Here is a 16,834-nt window from a genome sequence, read left to right on the forward strand (position 1 = left end):
TCCAAGTTTTGTTTATTAAAACAGATGTTTATTTCTTTTAAGCTCCGGTTTAGTTCAGTTCACAGTTCTAAATTAAGTACTTGTTTCTATGCAGATCGTTAATTAATTGAACACAAGCCAGATAGTATGTTACTTTCAAAGAACTTTTTTTCCAATTCTGTTTCTAAAAACAATGGAAATGAATTTTAATTTCCATTGTCTGCGTTTATTCTGCTAATATAATCTCGTAACGTATCATGTATAATTGGGATTGGGTGAAAAGCCTTGGATGCCACCCTACGGCCGTGAAAGTTGCGGCACAAGCACAGCTCCGGAAATCACACCCTGGAGTCTAAAAGGTGCATAAAACGTACCCTTTCGATTCGTACTTTCTGGTGTTGGAAGAAACAGCACCCCTAGCCACTGAAAGCGACTGCAAACTTTCAACCCGCAGAGTTCCTTTGGTTTCAGTTCGAAGAATGGCCGTGACACCTGTTTCGCGTTTCTTTCCCCTCCTGAGTTTTCTAGGTTTTCGTGAGCTGCTCCCTCTTGTGCTGCTGCGCCGCCACAGAACTGCCCCCCCAAGGGGCAAACACTAGGCCACAGCAATGTCCTCCGCTGCGGCGCGCCTGGCACAGGGGAGACGAGCCGCAGGGGCCTGCCCAGGCGGCCGAGGAAGGCTGGGCCTATGGGTGGACCCTGACTTAGCTAACACCCACGGCGATGGAGAGAGAGAGAAATGCACACAAAGAGAGACAGGCAGAAAGAAAACGAGAGATAGATATAGATCGGCAGGTCCGATAGGCATGATAGATAGATAGATAGATAGATAGATAGATAGATAGATAGATAGATAGATAGATAGATAGATAGATAGATAGATAGATAGATAGATAGATAGATAGATAGATAGATAGATAGATAGATAGATAGATAGATAGATAGATAGATAGATAGATAGATAGATAGATAGATAGGTAGGTAGGTAGGTAGGTAGGTAGGTAGGTAGGTAGGTAGGTAGGTAGGTGTTCGGTTGAATGCTTCTGGACGCCGCCCTGAGAATGGCCTGCTTGTTATATCGCTCCCCTGTTCCGCTTGGCAGTCAGGAAGGTCTTCGCGCTTTCTGTCTCCATGAGTCTCTTTATAATCCATCTCAAATAACATTATTTTACTTGATGGATTCAGTTCTTAAAAGCAGTAAAGGATAGTCTAAAATCACCTGCAAATAAAAGGCCGTGTGTACGTACATCTAACACCACTAATGTTGTCCTGTGTCCGTTCCCTGAATCCGTACTGAAAAGTCGTGTACCCTGAACCAAGCTCTTCGGCTACAGGGGAGCGCCTCCCAGCTGCAGGTGGCGCTATAGAAACCACAACAAACAAACAAGCACGCCCTTAAAAAAGATATGCAAATACATACAAAAACACTCTTTTGGCCTCAGCATCTTTCACCTCAGATATAATTCGACTCGTTTAATTAACTGGAGATTCGACCCATAATATTAAAGGGTGACGCCATCAGATAAACCCAGCTGCCTCTGAACCGGGGCTGCTGGAGGTCTGCTTGGGGACTTCTGTCCGATCCTCCGCGAGCTGCTCTCCTCACACGGGTTCTGGCGCGGACTCCGCCCATCAGTTGGCCTAATTGTCTCCACCGCCTTCTTTGGAATGTTCTAGAAAGGAGCCAGGCGGAATCGCCCGGTCCAAGGCCCCAGTGGAATCTTACACGCCGAAAACATAACCATTTGTGGGCAGCAGACGTCGGTCTTCGTCGGTGATTGACGTTTTAATGTGATGGAGAAAACCGTATATCAATCCTTTCCTCTTTAATGGGACATGTTAGCTCGGGCGCTGCTGTGGAAATAGACAACAGTAGCCGTTGGTTGCGCAAGAGCTAACAAAGAGGCTTTCTGCCTCACCTCAGCCTCACACCCACCTGTGGCTGCAGCCGGCTTCCGGAAGACGGAACCACACAGGGGGGACGCGGTCACCTCTGCCAGGGGCTAAAAGGACGCTGGGTATTGTTGGCACTTTAGGATATAGTACTGCGATGCCATAGTAAAGCACAGCAAGCGCTATAACTACGTATGCCAAAGAGTACAATAGCTGCCAAGTGGCTCTGTGTGATATGAGATAACGTCACAGTCCTGATTTTCCAGCCCTAAGCATATTGCATTCTGGGTCTTGGAGCTCTACGTTTACTTTTGTAGAATTGAGTTCACAAAACCCCAAAGTGAAAAGTGCTATTGATTAAAATCCAGGGCTGCTGAATGTATCTGACACTAGAAGGAGCTAATTGGCAGCAATACTAATGGCTGAGTGGTCGTTGAACAAAATACTTTAAAAATGAAAACCACATTAATAGGGTATTCTCATAATCCACAGTTCGTTGGATTTTAGACTTTAAGTACAATTCAAGCCGGTTTTACCAGTGTAACTAATTTCAACATGGAGGTGACAGCATTTAAAAACAGAATTCACGCGATCTTTACTGATGAAATAGGTACTTGTAATCAGTTTACACCCCTTTCTCAATCTGTATCTTCTACTTAACCCTGTTACTTCACGTGAGGGTGGGAAGCATTGTGCTGAGCAGCCTCTGCTACTGGTCACCCATAGAAGTACAGATAGTCAGAGGAAGAGTTTTCCCAGGGCTTACAGCAGAAAATGCAGTCACAAAGCTCTGGGTCATTTGATATAGCCTCATAACATAGGATTGGGATATCGTGGTTTTTATTAAACAGGAACAAGCTGTCACCTTTCCTCTGCCCTCTTTTAAATCCTTGCTCTCTTGCCTTTTCTGATGAAAGAAATACTGTGATCGCACATATGAGGATTAACTACCGGGTCAAAGGGGACTGCAATCTCTGACCTAATCTGTGGCCTACATGCGTTGGGTTGGTGGTACCAAGCACCTTTAAATACATACATTGCTCCATATCACGTGAAGAATGTCACAACAACGTCCAGATAAGGGCAAAACAACTACTGTGACTCCAGGCAGGGTCGGGCTGGGAGTGATAATAACCCCGGCACCGAAATAAAAGTGGCTCCCGTTAGTGAAGCAAATGCTTAGAAAGTGCAGTGCTAAAAAAGGGCAGTTTTAAACTCGTAAAGACAGGCTGTACAAGTGTTTTGCAATGTATGGTAGAATGAATGCATTTGTGATTGCTGAAGGAAATGCTTGCGTTGACATCAGAGAAATAAACAGTAAAAAAAACAGCCCACCAGACCATAAAACAGGCCCACAAACTGGCAAAAAACAGACCACACACTGGCCCGTCAGACAAGCCCTTTGGGCACTGCTAGGCTGCCGGATAGGCTAGTCCGACTCTGACTTCAGGCAGCCCAGGTGCAGTGGTGAAAGCATTGTCGATTAATAAAATGCACCCAGTACATGTTGATTCTCTCAGAGCTAATTTATTCTTCATGCCAGAGTACCTTCCTTTTATTCACCAATAAATGTCAAACAGAACATGTTTCCTCCAAACTTTGGAAGGGTTTTTTCCAGGTTACTAGGAACAGTGTGCACAAATAAACTGTATCAGAAGTGGGATATAAGATAAGACCTCCTGGTCAAATGGGTTCCCGGTATATATAGTCTTAGGAGACACTACATCCTAAAGATGTGCGTGTGTTATGAAAGGGTAGCCAGTTCATGAATGAAGTAGCCAACTGTTGGTGTGGCACTAGCAATGGTATACATACAGTACAGCAGAGTCTCTTGTAATAGGTTTAAACAATTCAGAATGGGACATAATTTCTGCTTTTTGTAATGACCTGAGAAAAGTAGCGTGTTTGCCACCATAACTACTAAAGGCGGAAAAAAGTGAACTGCGTAAAATGACTCCCACGTATTAGAAGTGGGTCTCTCACGTTTGGAGCAGAGTATCCTGTTAAGAGGACCCTCTCCTTTTGGGGAAGGCCTCTGCTAATGGAGGTGGCCTGGCCAATGGAAGGTGTTCTCACCAATTCGTATGGTCTTCTCACATGGAGGTGGCTTTCCTATTGGACAAGGTTGTTTAATTGAAAGCAGCATCTCTGGGTGGAGGTGGTCTCTTCCTCTCTCCAGTTAGGCTGGTCTTCTTCACATTTCAGATGGTCTCTCCCTCTTTAGCTGATATTTTCACTGCAGATGACACCTCCTACTGCAGGAGAATTTTTCTGCAAAAGATTACGCCGGAAGGTAGAAACCATGGGACGAGTCCTGCATGTAGTATAGCTCAAGCGTGGATGAATAGTTCAGAAATGGTCGTTTCCACAGTCACAATACTGAAAGCACATTCAAACAGTAGTCGACCAAATCCTGCTGCTTAAGTCAAAGCCTGTTAAAATAATACACGAAATAAAGTACCCCTTACTGCAAAAATTATACAAATATTATAAGGCACCATGAGTTGTGAACTTATAGAGGAGAAAGGGTAATACTCAATATCGTTCATAAACTCATGCTACTCCTAGGTGGCTTGTAACAATCAAATATCTTAGAGTAGAGGTTATTTTATTTCTTATAATCAGGACTACTGGAATTATGCAGCAGTGGAGTGCCTAATTAATGCCATAATTGGCTGAATTATGTGGCAATTAAATGCAAACGGTGTGGCATAATGTGGTGCGTTCTGTGCCAATATTATCTTGATATTTTTAACACGTTAAAGGTGGATCAAAATAGATACCAATGATGTCACAAACGCAAAGGTTTTTTTTAAGAGAGTAAACTACATATTCAACAGATCCTCTTTGAAATGTTCTTCACCAACACAAGCTGCTTTTGTTTGGCAGGGGCAAATAAGAATAACACTTTATAGGCCTTTTATAACTCCCAAAGTAAAATAGTTTGTGTGAAACATACATTGTTGCACTCTGCACAAAACAAGCCTGCATGGATACACTTCCTTTAAGAAAAGGTTCGCCTCTTTTATTCTGCGCAACCAAATATGTTATAAAACTAGTCTTCAGTTTAGGTATATTCTATGTCCATATATCAAGATATAGCCTATTGCACTAAATCAATCAGGGAACGTGGCATTGATGATTGCTTATTTAAAATATGCTTTTTGCTTTGTTTTGTTTAAAGGACTCTCACTCACATAATCATTGTGGCATGTTTATCATCAAATCCTCATCCATAAGCCGAATACATTCGGATGGTCTCAACCTTAATTTAGGCATCTTTTTTGTTGTTATTGTGCCCAGGAACCCTATTATGAAAAGGGCGCACTTTCCCTGTTTGCACCCAGCACACCTCAAAACAGGTGCGAAAGGCCCAAACAGGGAAAGTTAGCCCTATTACATGGAATGTGCTGCCCCGTGGCACCCGCGAACTTGGGCAGCTCACTCCCGTGAAAAACGGAGTGACTGCTTTGAAGGCACTACGTGTTTTCACAGTGCAGGCAGCAACCCTCCTGCACTTTTACAGGGGATTAGAGATCCCCCCCTTGCAGGCAGCTGCACCCGCCTGCAAGCGGATGTCTGGGGGGTCCATGGGACTCTCTTGCCCCCCTCCAGAGGACTGCCATCAGGGGGCGCACTGACAGTGCACCACCTTCAGCTTCTTTGCCTCTGCGCATATGGTGCGATGGGTGCATAGGTAAACTCCCCCATCCAAATGAGGGTACAGCCCCTGAAGATAGCACTGGTGCTATATGTGCGCCAGCGCTATCTGCTACCCTTCTGTAATACCGAAGTACCCCGGAGGTGCGCCAAGAGGGAGCAAATGCCCGTTGCGCCCTTGTGACACTTATGTAATAAGGCCCCAGGAGATCTACAGAGAAACTTTGTTAAGATTACCTACAAGATGACCCTGTCTCATATTAATTTAATTTTGGAGGCCCATTGAGAGATTAAAAACAAAGATAACGCATAGAGTGCATTAGTACTCCTGCATCACTGGGTCTGCATCTTACTGCTGACTTTCCTTGCCCATCTGGGTCATCCTTGGGACCACAGATACCTTGCTAATGCTTTGGTCAGTGAAACCCTGCCCGTGGCTCTAAAAGTGAAGTCAGCTCCACCATACATGCATGCGTACACTCATACATGAGTACATACACTCATACATGCATGTATACACTCATACAAGCACACATACACTCATACAAGCACACATACACTCATACATGCACTCATACACACATGCATAGACTCATCCATGCATACGTACACTCATACATGCATGCACACACTCATACAGGCATACACACACTCATACATACGTACATACATGCATACACTCATACATGCATGCATAGACTCATACATGCATACATACACTCAAAAGGGAGCATGCCAGGCCGAAATTCTTGGGAAGGCTATTCCAAACCCATGCAGAATAAAGTAGTTAAGACTACATTTTGAGGCAGATGATTGCATGAACGGCTGTTGGGTGGAGGACAATAGCATCCCCTTCGGAAACAGTGTTAGCACCTGGACTAACAGGCCGGAAACTGCTTCGATGTGCCTTGAAGACCACATCAACGAGGCGCTTTGTGCGTCTATCGCACGCCTGTCGACGGTTCGAAATGATGGGACTGAAACGCTCTGGGTGGCGTATATGACCGCGCAACCTTTAACTATGGCTGCAGTCCTTTTCACCAACACACACGAGACATGCGTGGCTTGCTGTTTGTTGCTTCTAAGAGTACCGGGTTCCCAAGACATGTTGTGTCCTGCTAATATGGTGCTTTGGTGATGTGGCATGATGTGGGAGTTTCCGTCTCCAAGTAACAATAGTATCGGTTAAAGTGAGTGAGTGAGTGCATGACAGCTGTGTCTCTGGAACAGGAGAGGGGGTTGTATGTGCGGTGGACTCGTGCGTGCGCACATGTGGTGGTGAAATAGGAACTGTTTGCACTGCCACAGACTTTGCAGGCTGCTCGTCGACGGGGCTGAGCTCTTGAAATGTGTGACGCTCACACGCGTGTGCCTTGGGGGGTTTGTAACTCTCATAGGAATGTGCGTTGACGGGCGTGTTTCTACACTAAACGTGCCGCTATTGGCTAGCTGCGCGACGATTTCAAAGGCCACGGCATATATTATCCTACGTGAGGAAACCCTTTACCCAAGGTAAGTGCGGCATCAGATTGAATGGAACAACACGTCAGCAGCACTTTGAACGGACCGGATGGCCTTGCTCCTAATACCGTTAGTAGTTTTCAGATGGGTTGAATGCGAGGTACGTGTTAAGAGACTGCCTCCGAGTGAAAGATGCCAGGAAGAGGCGAAAGGTGGAAATTCGGAACACAACGTGAACTGCCTTATAATGGTGCAGAAGTAGCATTGCTACACTCGTGCGGGTAGTGAGTCAGAAGAGATAACTGAGAGCCCCCTCCCCCCACACACGCACAATCCGTACCACGCAACTCATTCCCAAATACGACAGGGTCGGGTGCGGCCTTGGGACGTATTAGCATAAAAAGTACATGTTGGGGCTGTATTTTACTTCATCCGCCGTCTCTCAGACCATTCTTATTCTGAAGGCTTCTAGCCGTAGAGTCAGTCGTCTGTCTTTCTTTCCCAAATACATTATGATTACTAAACCTTCTCCTTGCCCTGATTTTGAATATTGCTCACCCTTAAAGCACACACAGAAATTCCAAGGACAGACCTCCCGTTTTGAACGATGACAGGTTGAAGGGCGGGTTCTCGTGTCATGACTGCGTTCGTGGCGCGCGCTCGATCCTCTCGTGAGCAAAGCCTTGTGGCCGGTGGTTGGACCTCAGCGGTCAGGGTGCGGTGGGGCTTTGAAGACCTGCAGTGCTGCCCTCCCAGGGGGAGGAGGTCGGGCCGTAGGCAGATGAGTAATGTGTCTGTGGTGAGGTGTGTAATAATGAGCCCCCATTCCATACACCGCATCATTACCAATAATGGGCACTTGTCACTGCCCTAAACGCCCATTTACAAATGTGGGGTCCTTTGACCTGCATCATAGGGTTTAACCCCCGCGTCACCCTGCATCCAATTCCATTCTTTCTCATACTTTTAAGCGACCCCTCGCTCCTCGTTTTATTTACTCGTTCCTCAGAACCTGCCGCATGTAATTAAACCCGCCACAACGTGATATCAACCAAGAAGCATTATGGGACGCCTTCTTTCTTTTGCTTTCAGTTTTTTTCATTTTTTACAGCTGATGGCAGTTGAACCTCGCACTGTTATTGTTCATCTCGCATTTCATCACTGTCTATAAAAGCCAAGAATTGCAAACATGTTAAAGACTTCCTGCGCCGCGAAGAACAGTCTAGCTGTGGGAACACACACATCCTCTTCGCGTTACCACTAAAGCTGCACTAAACGGCCTCCGTAGCTGGTTTTACCCAGTGACCCCGCCCCTCTAAGACTGGGAATCCTTGTAAAACGGGCGCGGGGTTGCTCGACACAGTGCAGACCTGGGTTGGTGTGTACACCGAAGTGTGTCCTCAGCTGCGGACAGCAATAGATGTCTCTTTGGGGGTTACGTGAAGGGGTGCATGTTCCACTTGTGCAAACCTGTCCCCGACACCTGTCCCACAGGCATGCAGAGCAGGCCGCACACGACACACGCATGCACGCATTCACACACCAACAAACAGAAAGGCTCCAGCAGATACGCACATACACGCACACGGGACAGACACATGCGCGCGCACACACACACAACGCAGCAGCCACAGACAGTGGCGGTCAGGCGGCATCGGCATGCAGCTTGCTGAAAATCAAAATACAACGAAAACCTAAGCGCAACTCTCACCTGAAACATATTTGGGTGTGTTTGTAAAGCAACATATTTACGTAGTGATGACTCCTGCATTTCGTTTTCACTAGGCCAAACCACTCTACCCCTGTAATGTGAGAGGAAAAATCTTCTCCAAGCAGCACCAATGGGGCGATTGTGTAAAAAAGGATTATCTATCAGCTACTGGGGCAGCTCATGCAGAGGTGCGCATAGAAGACCCTGTAGAAGCACTACGCGCTGTTATACTGCGATCATCTGTCGGTGTGCCTGTGGCACGCGTTTCTCCCCTTCTCTCTTTCTCGCTTCGTCTCTCCGTTCTCTTTCCACGTCTGTCTTTTACCCCGTTCAGCATTTCATCTTTCCTTCTTGTCCATTTCTTTGTCTCCCTTAGCGCCCCCGCCTCTCTCCAAGAACTCTCAAATACACAGCACACGCACTCATAGAACGACAACGGAACCGATGAGGACACAGGTACAGCCTGAACACAAATACGAAATCTGATATGGAGAAAACGATGCTTTGAGGCATCCGTGGAGAAACAAGTATTGTTCTGCGGCCTCCTGTGATGCCTCAGAATTTCTGAAAACAGTTCCTCCCACCCTCCCCGACCCCAAGGCAGAGTCAGGAAATGGTTATTGAAAAATAAACTGTATTTGTACATGCGGTACACTTGTCAATCTTAAATATATATAAAACCAATAACTTACAATTAGCCCGAATCCTGAACATAGCCTACACTTTATTTTGGACTACAGATTTCTGAACATAATAAAATCTTTGGCTTGGATCGACGGTTCAGTATTGCAGTCTGGTGAAGATTCGAACACGTTGGCGTCGGAGGGGCAAATCCACACAAAAGAGCTTCGGTCGGGCCAGACGGATACTAAAACATGAGAAACGACATCCAAAAAGAGAACAGTCCCAGCAGATAGAGGCGCCGGGCATCGGTCTTACCTGGAATTAAATATATACAAGGTCATGTGAGGTTTGGCTACATGGGCGTGTCTGAGTCTGTGTCCACGGCCCCGCCCCGGTCAGTCGCTGTCCTCCTTGTCCTGCACCGTGGTGGTGGAATGGTTGTACAGGCCCTGCGCCATGAGGTGCAGGGCCAGCCCGTTCTTCAGGCCCGTGGCCTTCTTGATCTTGGCCCGCTTGTTCTGGAACCAGATCTTGATCTGGGACTCGTTCAGGTTGAGTTCTTGGGCCAGGGTTTGCCGCCTCTGCTCTGTGATGTAGCGGTTGGCCTGAAACTCCCCCTTTAGTCTCTGCAGCTGCTCGGCTGTGAAGGCGGTCCGGGGTCTCTTGTCCTCTTTCTCGTTCTTCTTCTTTTTGAGTTTCCTGGTGCGTGGACCTTCGGCGAGAAAAGAATGGCAAATGTCAACCCTTTGAACTGATCGTGTGGAGAGTTTCACACAAATACACTTCCGGTCTACATTCATCCAATGCATTCATTTTAAGTCTCAGAGGCCTACACGGTCAGACACACCATTTGTAACATATCCCCTTACATTTGCATCAAGCTAACAGATCACAAACAAACATGGCAAACTTTTTCATACCTCGCTCAGTTAAACAATTAAAAATAAATCGGATTATCAAAAGGAACATTGTATAATTAAAAGGCTTATATTTTGGTTGGTTTGTTTACACTCAATACTTCTTTCTAGAAAAAAGAAAAATCACACTCTATGTTCCCAGGTTTTTTACATCTCTGTTGCTGATTGATTTCACTAAAATTATATAAGAGGCGCTACCACAAAAATACATTAAGGTTGAAAAGCAGAAAAATAAAACAATAACAGAAGAATATGGCTGCAGAACAGATACACAGCTTTGGTATACTTAAAACAGCACGTGGTCAATCTGGAACGGGCGTATAAGCCTTAGAAGTAAATATTTACAAATATAAAAATAGAACAGATAACACAGCTTATGTAAAATATATTGAGCATTTCAGTGCGATTATCAGCAGAACACGTCATATGCCCGCTGTTTCGGACCATATTATTATTTTCGACAATTATCTTCGGTTATGCATCTAAGGAAGAACGCTTTTAAGATATATATATATATATATATATATATATATATATATATATATATATATATATATATATATATATATTTCTGAGTACATGCTAAATAGATACAAGGAGGGGTGAACCGCGCTGTTACTCTGGTCAGCGGCTGCATTTAAACGGGACTGTTACTTGGAGAGCTGTGCATTAGTGCATTGTACTATTAATGTGCGCGGTGTACATCCACCCCTCGAGGCTCTAAAGCCACAGACCAGTCTACTGACAACACGAGGCCTGTCATTACACACAGAGCCCATCATTAACAGAAGAGGCGCATTTCGGAGGTTCAATCTGTCAAACTAACCTGAACATTACCGAAACTCGACCATTTAAGGCCACCTCAATTGTATTTGGAAAAAAAGCTCCCGTTTGCAGCAGTAAAAGGAAAACACTCCCTTTTCTTTATCATTTTAGCGGGCGCGTTTTAAAGCGTGGTCAATAGAGAGGCAGACGGACAAACAGATAGATAGATAAATAGATAACAATCGTACTTTTTGTTGTCATGCTTTCTACTCTCATATAAATTAAACACTTCCAAGCTTTGTAGAGGTGCTGCAGACTTTCTTACAGGCACCTTGTGCCGTCTGTGCAGTCCTCTAACCACCAGGCAGTGGTGCAGGCTGTGAAGAATAGGAGAGGCGATCGAGTCTACAGAGCGAAAGTGAAACTAAAGGCCGCGTTGCATTGTCAGACTCGGGTCTGGAGCAGGACTTCCACAAGCACGCCGCGCTCCAATGGAAGGGAGAGGCCCTCGCTGCTGAGCCCAGGCCGAGAGTTTCTACATTTCTAGAGTGTCGGTATTGAAACAAGCTCTATCTGCAGCCCGCGCTGGGTGCGCACACACCTTCTGCTGTTATACATTTCACATCGGCCTGCCTCCGAGTTTGGCATAGAGCGCTGAGAGCTTCGTTTTAAGACTACAAAGCGCAGGATGGGAAGACATTTTGGGAGCTGGGCCTGTTTCCTGCATCTGATCGCGGTCTGTGTGTTTGGCTGCCCCGCACAATGCTGCCCTGCATCTGCTTCTAGGCAGGAAAGGCTACCGTGGGGCTATGAGAATGCTAATAAAATCATTTTGCTGCTCGTCAGAAGGCTCGAAAGTGACTTTTGTGGAGCGCGAGATTGACAGCTCAATCAGACAATCAATCAGTGTAGTCAATCAAAGGAGCTTTTCTTGACTTCGAGTAGCTGTAAGTGTCAATAACGGAGGTAACTGCGTCGTGGTCGGAGGGCAGGACGTGTATCACTTCCACTGAGGGGATAACAGTGCCCTTCACGGCGAGAGGGAAGGGGACAGGAGGCCGAGACCCTTCAGGACTCGCTTCTCGCTGACACTTAGGACGAAATCAACTCATCTGACAGGAACAATCAAACAAAAGGCAAAACAGAACAGTCTATCACAGGTCTGAAGCGATTTGTTTAGAGCCAACTTTTTTTTCCTTTCAACGAAGACACGCTTATTTCCCTGAAATGTGTTATTAAACTATATTTTTATTTCCAAGTGAAACGACAACGCCTTTAACGACTCCAAGAATTCACTTCACGTACGATGTTTACATTCCACCCCACGTCTTTACGGGCAACTTATTTCATCCTTCGAAAATGCATGTACGTACTGTGTAATGAAAAAGAGGGTTAAACCATCTACACTGTCAAGTGTTTTCCCTAAGACCGTCCAGCAAGACTTGTCGTTACTGGAGGCACAGAGAGCGGACGTGTTTAATGCCTTCACTTGTTTGGCCCATGACTATTGATATAGTGCCTAGAAAACGGAACCAAGGTACATTTATTCTGCAACTATCAACCTGGTCCAATGTAATGTTCCACCCGCTCACGGATAATCACATGATTTGTGAATTGTATATTGTGCAGCCATAAGAAAGAAGGCCTCGTTTTCAAAAACACTACAAACTCCAGTCTTTTTATCAGATATTTTAAGAATAAGGCACATATCTTACAACTCTTCATTAACGTAGACTTGCAAAGTACACAGAGCAGGCTTTTTATTGGACCAAGCAAAACCTTCATGGCTCTATTATAAGAAATATGAACATGCATCATTTATTAGTGTGGCTTTCTGTACATCTCCCGACCTTGGTGGCGCTGCCCACCGAGCTGGGTAACCTCTGGGGAAAGGGAGCGGTTGCCCCACGACCAAACATTACCCTAGGCTAATTAATATTCATCTTGTTTTGAATAAACCGTGTCCATTGCAGAAAATGTCATAGCGCGAAAGGCAGCGGCAGCTACACACGGATAAACGTACCTTAAAAAAATAGATAAACAACCTATGATGTTCAGAGTGAAGTGTACCACCGCTACGTTTTAGTTTTTGATGCTTTTTTCTAAAGTATAAACAAAAATGGAAGTTTCGTGGCTCCATATATTCTCAGGTTTTGAATGTTACGCCGTCATATTACTTTTTTTTTCTTCTAGGGAACAATTGACCATCCACCAACCTTCAGACAGAAGTGGTAGAGGTGCCAAAGGCGCTCGCGATGTGAAGGGTCTGTAGTGTCTTCGAGAACGGAGCGTTTTTCCCCCGGGATTAGTCGAAAAAGCAATATTTTATCTTTTTGGAGTAAACGATTACATTTTAGTCACTTCACCGGCGAAGTTTATATTCCACTGCATCTCTTTTCGGTTAACTAATTTCATCCCCCAAAAGGGGCACGCTTATGCATAAGTGTAATGAGAAAGAGGTTTAAAGCCATCTACACTGTCATTTTTTTTCTCTTCCGAGGACCGTCCAACAATCTATAGTTGCTGGAGGCACAAAGAGCTGAAGTGTTTAATGCACTGAGGCCGTGACTAATGATATAGTGCCTAGAAAACTAGAGCAAAGTACATTTATTGTGCAGCTATCAACATGGTCTAATTTTATATTTTACCCCTTCACTGATAATCACACAATTTGTGAATTGTGTATTGCGCAGTCATCAGAAATGAGGCCTCGTTTTCGAGAACAAGACACATTTCTTTTTATCAGGAATTTTGCGAGTAAGGCACAGATCTTACAACTCTTCATTAACGTAGACTTCCAACTACACAGAGAAGGCCTTTAAAAGCAATGCGCAAAAGATTCGGGATTCAGTTATATGAATTAAACGTGCACTATTTATTAGTGTGGTTTACTGTACATCTCCAGGAATTTGATGCTGCTGCCTAGCCACCTTTACAAAGAAACCCCGGGAAACAAGCAATGGTAGACCCCTAGGTAAACTCTAGAGAAAGGCATGGGATTGTCCCATGATCAAATACTACGCTATACAATTTGAGTTGTTTTGTATACAACTTTTTAATTGCAGAACACGTCATAAAGCGAAAGGCAGAGCCAGTTACAGACAGTTAAACTTTTATTTATTTTTTATAGACAAACTATGCTGTTTAGAGCTAAGCAACAGTTTTTTTTCTTTTCTTGCGAAACATAAGCACAATAGGTCTTCTATTGTGCTTCATGGCCCTGAATTTTCTGGTTTGGAATATTAGGCCCGCGTTCAATTTTTTTTTCTTTTGCGGAGGAAATTTCCATCCAACCTGAGACAGAAACGGAAAAAGAGACAAAGGCCCTAGCGATCATACGTTTCTGCAGTGTTTTGCGAAGAGGGACTGTTCTTTCCCCCCTCTGAATAAGTTTAGTTATTCGGGACATTTGGAACACACAGCAGGGACATATATATGCATTTTAAACGAGAGCTGTAACAGACATTTTACTTGGATCGGAGCAAGTATTATTGCTAAGTTTGTCGAGTTCGGAAAATGCATATTTCATTTGTTGGCGGACGCAGTGCTTGCTCTTGTACACTTCATAAACGTACCCTCAACATGAAATTATGAATTCTATTTTGCCGAGTAATTGTACTTTACAATTTAGAAAATAAACTCAACGCCATTTTAATCACCATGATGACTGAAAAGTAAATATGGGTGTTATGCATGGATAGCATGAAAAACTCGTAAATATTGCAGGGAATAAAAAGTTGCTGTGCACCTAATAGTATGACGCTGGAAGAAAAGAAAGCTGTTTAATAAATAGTGAAACTCGCTGCTGTGGGGACCATTAGCTGGACAGGATCTGGGAGCAGGTGATCGTCACTTACCCGAGGATGGCCTGTCCGAGTAGCGGGTGCAGTAGACCCATGCCGGCCACACCAGGGGGTCCGACTTGACTGCCCCCGCGGCCCCGCCGCCGGACCCCATCAGCAGGATGGCCGAGCCGGGCGGGGGGCTGTCGCGGGCCTCCGACGGCTGCTTGGCCTGGCTGCCGGCGGGAGACGCGGCCGACGAGGAGGACGAGCAGCAGCTGCTGCCGCCGCTGTCACTGGCACAGTTCGAGAGCTCGAGGGCGGGCGGCGGCCGCGGGGTCCCACCGTCCCGGCCCACGGAGCCGGGGCCCCGCGCAGGGGGCGAAGGGTGCTGCTGCTGGTGGATGCTACGGTGGCCGGGAGGCGGCTCCTTCTTGCAGCCGAAGTCCGGTCGCAGGATGTTGTCGATGAAGAAGTTGGTGGTGCGGTGCGGCTGAGCCGGCGCGTGGTGCTGCGCGGTGCCCGGATGGGGCGGCTGTTGCTGCGCGGCCACCACTACTACCAGCCCCGCGCGGGGCGAGGGCGCGTGCCGGACGCTCAGCGGCGGCGGCGACGTGACACTCTCGCCGTCACTGGCGTCGCGCGGACGCTGCTGCGCTCGAACCTCGTCCATGTTCAAAGGCTGTGGGCGCGCGGCGGGCGCCTCTGAGCGCGAGCGGCTGCTTCACATCCAAAACGGGTCACTGCCGAGCACTCCTCATAATGAAAACAGTCACAAGTAGCGGAAGAGTCCTGAACACGCTGGCACTGCAGGCCAGCAGGAGGCTCAAGCGTCTACTATTTATTTCCTCTATCTGGGGCTTCCCCGGCTTCCTGCTACCATCCTCGGGATACCCTGCCAGGGCTGAGTGCGCGTGGAGCGCTGCCGGCCTTTTTGTAATCTCTCTGACAACTCGGTGTCTCCGGATAGCTTGCTCCCTGTCCTCGCGTCGCTCAGCCCCCTTCCCCTCCCCTGTCACGCACTTTCTTTTCCTCTCCTCCTCGCCCCTAAAAACACACACATACATTCCCAGACCGGATGCACGCGGGTGTTGGCGCACGTGCTGTAGGCCAATGGGAGCGCTGGATGAGGCAGGGCACCTGTGACGCCGCCCAATTGGAAGGCGAGGACGGTGCGCCAGGAAGGAGAGACGCGTGTATGAAAAGTCAGCAACGAGGAGGACCTGGCTTTGCGCCTCGAGTTGGATGGAAGGCGGCATAGCTGCTTAGTAAACAGACTGCTCTTGACGGAAGAGGTCTGCTCCTTCACCAGGCCCGAAGACCCTATGACTGCACGGTGCGGAGACGCTCGCCCATTTCTAAATCTCTTGCCACCTTCCTAAAACATACAGAAACACTTAACTCCTGTGTTAGTCTTATTTGTGACCTGTACAGAGAAACATGTGTATAAACAAGTGCAGTGAATTGAAATATGTTGATTGCGGTAACCTGGCATCAAACTATGGGTGTAAGTAAAATATTGGAAACACATATTTTTAGAACCCAGGAAAAGGATAAATATGAATTGTAAAAGTTAATAGTTGTGAATTCGACGAAAAGGAAACGTTTTTTCAAGCTTTACTGATTGTACCGTAGGTGTATAATTGCCTAGTCCAGTGCAAGTTTGTTTAATATGCGGTGTGCACTCGAGCAAGCGCGCACGCACAGACACTCTCTTTCTCAGCCGTCTCCATACTCTCTCATATGTATACATCCATTCACACACATATGCACAACTCAACAGTCTCTCACATCCACACCAACACGGTATTTATCAAAACCCTCACTCGTGACTGGGTAGATGCAAACTAGTTAGACAATGTGGTGTTTTCTGGAGATGTAAAATTACACATACTGGAAAAACGTTCTCTGAAAATGTGTGTGATCATTTTCATCCATGTCCTGGACAAAAAGACTTTCCTTGTCAAAAATCATGTGCTGCACCAATGACTGATCAATTGTCATTCGAAAGGGCATACCTCCGTGCAAATAAGCTGTATTTC

At 46.1% G+C, this 16,834-nt stretch overlaps 1 protein-coding gene across 1 annotated transcript; it reads right to left on the reverse strand.

Annotated features, from left to right (window-relative positions):
* Positions 1 to 9,408: 9,408 nt before the first annotated feature.
* EN1 (engrailed homeobox 1) lies at positions 9,409 to 15,831 on the reverse strand. Its single transcript, XM_085646787.1, has 2 exons — positions 14,868 to 15,831; positions 9,409 to 10,040 (listed from the first exon to the last, which is right to left on the reverse strand). The coding sequence occupies exons 1-2, from the start codon at positions 15,463 to 15,465 to the stop codon at positions 9,724 to 9,726; spliced, it is 915 nt and encodes a 304-aa protein (XP_085502913.1). The 5' UTR covers positions 15,466 to 15,831; the 3' UTR covers positions 9,409 to 9,723.
* Positions 15,832 to 16,834: the final 1,003 nt, after the last annotated feature.

The sequence above is a fragment of the Triturus cristatus genome, chromosome 3_2 (genome assembly GCF_964204655.1).
Source record: "Triturus cristatus chromosome 3_2, aTriCri1.1, whole genome shotgun sequence".
In the NCBI taxonomy this organism is placed as follows: Eukaryota; Metazoa; Chordata; class Amphibia; order Caudata; family Salamandridae; genus Triturus; species Triturus cristatus.

Excerpts from the sequence above, each read along its gene's own strand:
- EN1 (XM_085646787.1), bottom strand. The coding sequence starts at position 15,465 with ATGGACGAGGTTCGAGCGCAGCAGCGTCCGCGCGACGCCAGTGACGGC. Across the intron at positions 10,041-14,867 it reads CTCGGACAGGCCATCCTCGG|GTCCACGCACCAGGAAACTC; the intron begins GTAAGTGACGAT and ends TTCTCGCCGAAG.